At 36.9% G+C, this 8,266-nt stretch overlaps 1 protein-coding gene across 1 annotated transcript in view; it reads left to right on the forward strand.

Annotated features, from left to right (window-relative positions):
- Nucleotides 1–6,343, forward strand: part of LOC134824909 (E3 ubiquitin-protein ligase ariadne-1-like) — a 69,533-nt gene extending 63,190 nt beyond the window's left edge. The window contains 11 exon segments of the mRNA XM_063836916.1: nt 2,015–2,107; nt 2,366–2,421; nt 2,753–2,844; nt 2,846–2,916; nt 3,059–3,181; nt 3,449–3,551; nt 4,620–4,743; nt 5,004–5,145; nt 5,362–5,485; nt 5,674–5,735; nt 6,157–6,343. Coding sequence (XP_063692986.1) covers nt 2,015–2,107; nt 2,366–2,421; nt 2,753–2,844; nt 2,846–2,916; nt 3,059–3,181; nt 3,449–3,551; nt 4,620–4,743; nt 5,004–5,145; nt 5,362–5,485; nt 5,674–5,735; nt 6,157–6,261 — 1,095 coding nt within the window. The 3' untranslated portion in view covers nt 6,262–6,343.
- Nucleotides 6,344–8,266: the final 1,923 nt, after the last annotated feature.

An 8,266-nucleotide genomic window follows, 5' to 3' on the forward strand; every position in this document is an offset into this window, starting at 1 on the left:
TACTGAATTTCATCAGATTGGTCAAAAATTGGCTGTAGCTATGAGCTTAAATAGAAGAAATGGGCCGCCTTTTCTTTTGTGGATGGCGCATTCAATTTCCCGATCCGTGATGGCGTATTTTTCATATTCGTACAAGTAAAAAACTGGGGACGGCCCAGTCTTACTGTTTATATAACATGCAACTATGGCGAAGTTGACATGCTGGACTGCCGAGCGCCGCCCAGTTAATACTATTCTATATGATTTGAAACTGTGTATACTTCTATGTAACATATGTTTATTGTTTATGCAACCTGGACACTGATCTGTGCAAAATGGTAATACTAACTCAAAATAATAATATATAAGCTTCAATTAGTGCCTCGTGGTACGCACATGATGAAAATTAATAATGTACCTTGGTTGGTCAGCGCCGCGCGCCAACCATTAAAATTAAGATTATCACGCAAAATAAACTTTGCGCAGGTAGTCCCTGGGCGATACAGTGCTGCAGGCACGTACGGCGGTCGACGCTTGCAGGGCAAGGTCGCAAAGCTACCATATAAAAAAAACCTCGATCGTACCCTTGTCCTTGACTCTTTTGTGCCTTCAGCATCTTTGTGTCATGGATCGGGAAAAAATTTGCCCATCTTTGGGCATACACTTTTTGCCCCAAATTCGCTTTTGCCAAATTCGATAAAAATTTCAATATTTTTTAATAGAGGACTAACTCTATGTGAAAGATATAATTTCAGTGTTTGTTGAATATAGTGGATACTAAGTAAAAAGACCTTCCATGAACAAAAAATTGGGCAAAATTGCAAAATAATATCTTCGGTTCGGATACTAGCCAAATGACTTCGTTAAACTTAAAATAACTCGATCAGTGTCAATAATTTTTTTCATGAACTTTTTGGAATCGATTAAGAAATTTGCATGTTCAAGCTAATTTTGGCGGCAACATTTTGATGTTGGCCTCCAAGGAGAGAGGGATATATTAACTGTATATTGTAGGTATATTAAAGTATATAACGTATATCCACGGGTCAAAATCGGGAAAAATTCCTCATTTTAATATACTTTAATATGAGTTGGCCCCCACCCCCCCCCAGTATGTTTGTAGAAAAAAATAGACGTTAGAATTAAATTAAATTATAATATATTGGAACCAGCATCCGCTTTATTTGAACCGGAAGGATTTCCGGTACTTTATTTTTTAAACCCATACCAGTCTTCGGTTAATTTCACTTACGTTGTCAGTATCATAAACATATCTCCTCAAATAAACTGATTTAACGCTGAGGTTTGGGAAACAGAGGCAGCCGTGGGAAATCGGAGTTTGCGTGGAATCATGATTTTTACTGTACCTCTTTTTCAGGTTTCTCGCCAATACAATTAACGGAACGGTATGGTCTGCCTACACGACTACCTTGATGTGGAGTAGTAATTACATTTTTATACATAATAAATTTCATATATATATATATCATCATAATCGTTATATAATTTAATTTGATAATATATTGTCCTAGTGCTTCCTAATTATTGGAATTAAAATGCTTTTTTAAAAACACTAAACAGAAAAAAACCGTACCAATCTTATAATCTTGCATTAAAAATCCAGCTTTGCAAGATTCTTGAATCATGCCAATAATCTAGAACTTTACACAAAAAATGTACGCTATCAATTTATTTATAATGGAGAGGTCTTCCTAGGCCTGGCCGTGAGCCATATTAGTTTTTTAACGTGATATTGGCTCTTCCGCCCCCTCTCATCAGTATCCACAACTATGGACATGTATTACGAGGTACAACACACCCAAATACCAATGGCGAAAATCAAAAAATAACTTCTTACAATGCCTACTCATTACTCAATATATTAACTAAATCTAACTCAATACCATTTTGTTGACATTTAAATGTACTCATCTCGTGGAACCAGATGTGGTCTCTATAACTCTTGATTATAACGTTTTGTGTCTGAAATTAACTTAAGTAAGATCAATACATTTTGTAACTTAATCTTTCCCAGGAAACAATCGGGATGTTGTGTAAGCATTACTATTGTAAGATATGCTGGAACACCTACTTTACTACCCAGATCATGGATAATGGTGTAGCTGAGGTAAATCCTAATTAATTAGCTTATTACCGTGTTAATTAATTTGATAATCGTATACACTGTGTTTCACCTCGACAGTAATTATTTCTTCCGTTTGAATTACCTGTGTCCTTAAGCGTTATTATGTATTGTTTTGAAAGATCTGATGGTTATTATTAATGAACAAGAGTTCGTCACCAAGCTTCAGGTCTAGTCGAGCTCCTCATTTATTTATTAATTGCACAATTTAATAAGTCTATTTAATTTTCCCTTCACCCTCAGAATATTCAATGTATGGCGACTGAATGCTCTACTTACGTAAACGAAAAGTTTGTCTTGTAAGTAAAATTACAATGTTATTTCAAATCGTTTTTAGAATGAAGTTATAATTTAAAAGAGTTTGCTTTTCGGGTTACTGAGTGGGCCAGTGGGGCAGGAATACTGGAGTAGTTATTGTTTGTAAAATATGTAGGGCGCATAGGTTCTAAAAATAAAAGTATTGAGCGCGTTCAATACGTTGATACCGCGCCGCGCAGCATAGACTAAAATAATATTTGTTTTCATAACAAATTTCACTGCCACTTTATTATCTAGATTGATCTCGACAAAACGTATAATTTTGCAGTTGTTAACACCGATACAATGTGATGAAGTCACACATAATTCCAGGAGCACAATATCAAGGGATAAAGTGCGAACCCGATATTACCAGCTGATAGCGAGAAGTTACATCTCCTCGAATCTCATGTTAAAAGTGCCTCAACGGGCGTGGTAACTCCGCGGAAGTGTTATCTCTAGACGTCAAACACATTCTTTGTTCCTGTGGTATGGAGGTATGTGTGATTTTAGTATGGAATTTGCCCGGAATTTGTTTGAGACTGCAGTTTAACAGGTGCAATATTCTGTGATCGGATCTGGCATAGTCTCTGTCTATTTCAATTTAAGGATTTATAATAACTGAAGTGTTTGTCTCAGTGGTGTTTTGGGTGTGGTGAACCGGATCATTTACCCTTGGAAAGTTGTCAGATTCTTAAGAAATGGAAACAGAAAGCGATAGACGAAAGTGAAACAAATAAGTGGTTGGTTATCAACACCAAGGTAATTTCTTACAAGAATAAAAATATTTTGGTTTTGATAGTATTTGTAAACTGTTTGATATTTTTTAATGATATTAAAACCATTTACATGTTCTTCCATTAATCGAGGTGTACGATTTATCTTGCACCCAAATTTACCATACCATTTCCTCTCCCAAACTTTGCAGTAAATCGGGGTTTTACCGTATTTCATTTTATCCGAGAATCACAATCTTGTGGCCCATGCTATGTTCTCTATCGTGAAAAGTTCACCCTCACACTTCTTCAGGAATGCCCGAAATGTGCGGCTGCAATAGAAAAACTGGGTGGTTGCAACCACATGACCTGTAACAACAGGAACTGCAGCTTTGAATTCTGTTGGATTTGTCTGGGTGAGATTTCAGAAGATCTGATAACTCATTTTTGGGGGGGGGGGGGGGGGGAGCGGGCCCTCACTTACTTTATTCATAACATAAAACACTACTTTAGCTATCTGTCAGATCATCACTTCATTTTATCTATAACACTGTTTACTTCTTATCTCCGTGGTGTTAAATTTACAAAAAGCATTTGAAATACTTTATAATTTATTTCAAGGTGCATGGGCTCCACATGGAAGTGACTGGTTTTCGTGTAATAAGTATGTTGAGGATGCGGATTCACATTGCAATGTTGTCTAATGAGAGAAAAAAGCGATGGAACGGTATCATCATTACTACGAAAGGTTGTTGTTTTGCTTCTCTTCACTTTATTCATATTTAATTTGGGAAGCTGTGTTGTAAATAATTGCTTATTTATAGTCCTTTATTATCAAGTAAAGAGATGGTCCATCCTTACCTAGGCCAGATATTTATCGTTTAGACTCCCCCTGCCGGCCTCTGTAAGTCATTTTACCCAGTGTACCCTATATTGGCTGGCCTACGTAATGTTTTAAACGACCCCAACTCACTATATTGATAATGGTAACCACTATTTACTCATTAGTCATCGCTAACCACACTATTTACACAGATACTGGACAACAAAAGAAGCAGAGAGCTAGAACAGGGGGGAATGGTAATGTCACACAGACTAAAATCTGAATACATCCAGGATAAACTTAACGTTACTTGGATTGAAGGCCAGTTTTGAAGGAATCCCTCAACATTCTGGTGTGTAATTTATTGATGGATTTGTGATGGATTTGTTAATTAATTGGTTAATTGCTGTTGATATGGTTTATAACCAGGCTAAATCCGAAAAATTCGTAATTTACTAGGTTTATTACGTACTTATCAGTGATAACGTACTTTTTAAGGTGATAATCTGTTTTAAAAATACGAGACTTTTTCAACAAAATAACCCCATCATATACCCTGATGTACACAGACAAGTGCAGAAACAATGTTACATATTCTTACTCCTGGAGTACTACCTGGTACGGGCGCCCCAGACCGTTATCTTTGCGGAGAATCAGAAAGATTTGGAGGCTCCACATGGAAGTGACTGGTTTTCGTGTAATAAGTATGTTGAGGATGCGGATCACATTGCAATGTTGTCTAAAGAGAGAAAAGCGATGGAACGGTATCATCATTACTACGACAGGTTTGATGTTTTGCTTCTCTTCACTTTATCCATATTAATTTGGAAGCTGTGTTGTAAATAATTGCTTATTTATAGTCCTTTATTATCAAGTAAAGAGATTGTCCACTCCTTACCTAGGCCAGATATTTATCGTTTTAGATCCCCTTCCTCTGTAAGTCATTTTACCCAGTCCCCATTGGCTGGCCTACGTAATGTTTAAACGACCCCAACTCACTATTATTGATAATGGTACCACTATATACTCATTAGTCATCACACAGATACTGGACACACAAAAGAAGCAGAGAGCTAGAACAGGGGGGACTGGTAATGTTCACACAGACTAAATCTGAATACATCCAGGATAAACTTAACGTTACTTGGATTGAGGCCCAGTTTTTGAAGGAATCCCTCAACATTCTGGTGTGTAATTTATTGATGGATTTGTTGATGGATTTGTTAATTAATTGGTTAATTGCTGTTGATTTGGTTTTAACCAGCGAAATGCCGAAAAATTTCGTAATTTACTAGTTTATTACGTACTTTATCAGTTGATAACGTACTTTTTAAGTTGATAATCAGTTTTAAAATACGAGACTTTTTCAACAAAATACCACACTCATACCCTGATGTCCACAGACAAAGTGCAGAACAATGTTACAATATTCTTACATCCTGGCGTACTACCTGGTACGGTCGCCCCAGACCGTTATCTTTGAGGAGAATCAGAAAGATTTGGAACACAATACCGAACTATTATCAGGTGAGGTGTCTGCCATAGTGAAAGAGAAAGTGATACAGATTCCAGAATGGATGTCAGTATTAATAACTTAAAAGATCTAAGTAGATAAATTAAAAGTGAAACTAAGAGAAGGCTGAATGTCACTTAATCTCATTTTAATCTAAAATCAAGTTCTCATAAATCTCAGCGTCAGTTCTTCCCAATTCCAGGTTTGTTAGATGACCAGAGTTTGCCACGAAGTGAGGATGAGTTACTTGACTTGAAAATGAAGGTTCGTGAACCTTGTAACCTTGTTTTCATTGTTTTTCATAGTTGTTACATTGCTACAGCTTACCCAGTTTGCTGGTCTATGGTTCGTCTCTCTCACGAATGCGAGATAGAAGTGAACCAAATGCGCGCAGGCTGTATGGGGTATGGCGCACCAGATAATACCGCAATCTGCATAATGTCTTTGTGGCAAGATCAAGCGCGGGTCGGATTATATTAGACGTTCGGATTATATTAGCGTTGACCATAAAGACTAAATTATAGTCAGAATTTAAGACGAGTCCTCATTTTGACCATATCAGTTTCACACCTTGGCCTTTGTTTCTATAATTTTTTTGCAAATTGCCTGGGTAGCTTAATGACTTTAATTGAAAGACATCTCATAAATGTTTCGATCGCAGTTTAACACTGTGACTTCGTTTCAGTTAAACAACCGGGCAGCGTACTGCGAAAAGCGACGTATAGTCCTGCTAAAAGACGTACAAACCGGATATGATAAGGGAATATGGAAGTATAGGACCATCTCGTAGCAGAGCCACTCTTGGGATTCGGGAGACTAGCGTGCTGCGCTGTTGTGTGGGTAGCGCCGCGCATATGATAATACTTCTTGCTACCACGTGCGGATAGCGCCGCGCATATGATAATACTTCTTGCTACCATGAGTAGAGTTTAACGATCGGTGCAAAGGATTGTGTCAGAAATAGGAATTAGTTATCGTAATGTTCTTGTAGTAGGTGAGAACTTTGAGTTTGTTAACTAATTCTTTAACTCGATGTTTTGTTGAGTTTTTTCCTCCCTTTCCTCCCTTTAACACGCGTGATTTGGGGATCAGCTGTTCAATGCTTAGCTCCATCGAGTGACGTCAGAACTGCTTTCACTATTCAGTATCAGTATGTAAACTGTAAAGTTGCACAATGAAAACTTTGTTGCTTTAATACGATCGAAATGAACATCTATACGATTGGAATGAATAATATGCATTTTCAAGTGGTTGTTCAGTGTTAATTTGAAGACCCAGAAAATTGCACACACAAAACCATTGAGGTTGAGTAACCATGTAATCCCGAATTATCTTTATAGAGGGAACATATTATATCGTAAGATTTTAGCTTGGACTTTTTTAACTCTTTTACATGAGCTGAATTTCTAATAAAATTAAAGTGATTTCAGAAGTTGTCTTTCCGTAAACTGGTAGACTATTGAAATTGCAAAACTTTATAATATCATCTGAATAAATAAAGCGATGATTTGAATTTGATTCCAGGTCGAATATAAATATTGATAATTTAAGGTAGTATCTTATAAGTGATCTTTGTATTTTGAGGGGTTATAAATCTTTTCTTAAAGCGTGTGTATTAATTAATTGATTTATTATCAATTAAATAATGATCCCCTGTTTACTAGTACAGTAAAATGCCGATTTACCGTGCCACGACTAACCGTGAACCCGATTTATCACAGCTATTTCCTGCCCAAATTTCCTTCCACAACAAACATGTAGAGAATAAATACCCCAATTTACCACGGAGTCGTTATTTACCACGGACTCGGTATACTGCAGCTGTATCTTAACTCCGCGATACATCGGTGTTTTATTGCATTAGGTGTGTGATCTGTTGTTACTATGGTTGATGTTACGGTATTCTAGTCATGTTATCTTGTCAGAGAGAGGCAAACATACAGGGTGTTTCAAGACTCGTGTCCAAATTTTGAAAGGCCCTTAAAATCTAACAAATAGGTCAAACAGTTCGATTTTTGTTTTAAATTATAGATAAATTGTTACATTACCTGAATAAACACGATCTATAAGATAACCCCTAAAAAGAAATCAGCCGGATTCAGGTCAGGGCTGTAAGGAGGCCAGCTGAAGTCTGCTTTCCCTGACATCAGTATTTTTCCAAAATGCTCCCTCAGCCAACCCAAACTTTTTTGAGAGTAGTGAGGAGGGGTCTGTCTTATTGGAAAATACAGGAATTATGTTTTTTTTCTTTTGAGGACTCGGATAACTTTCCCACGCAACATAACGAATCATTGGACGTCCTTATCGTGCCTGCCATCTCATCTTTATTCTCGAAAAAGCGGGATCCGAAGACACCATGGTTCCTGAGACCCATCCAAACAGTCACCTTTTCCCTGGTCTTTGGACCTTCCACAGTCTCAAATTTCGTCACCTGTCGTTGAATAGTCTTGGGATGAATTTTTCTGCCTGATTTTCCGTATTTCTTCGGAAGTGCACTCCTAGCAGCCGTCCAACTGCTTCCATTGACACAGAGAAGCTAGACGATGTCTACTCTCTTCACGTTTGATAGGGCAAATTTTGAAATTTTCTTCGAAAAATTTCAAAAGATTGCAAAATTATGAAAAAATGGGTTTTGACACAATTTTGCAAGAAATAATTAAAATGTAAGACCTAACAAGCATTCCCAAACCGATTTAATTTAATTTGCTCCTTCATAAAATAGAAAAATTATATCTTCAAATTTGGACACGAGTCTTGAAACACCCTGTATTATAATTTCACTATTTTGTATATTT

This window comes from Bolinopsis microptera, chromosome 13 (assembly GCF_026151205.1).
Source record: "Bolinopsis microptera isolate Bmic1 chromosome 13, MBARI_Bmic_1.0, whole genome shotgun sequence".
Classification (NCBI taxonomy): Eukaryota; Metazoa; Ctenophora; class Tentaculata; order Lobata; family Bolinopsidae; genus Bolinopsis; species Bolinopsis microptera.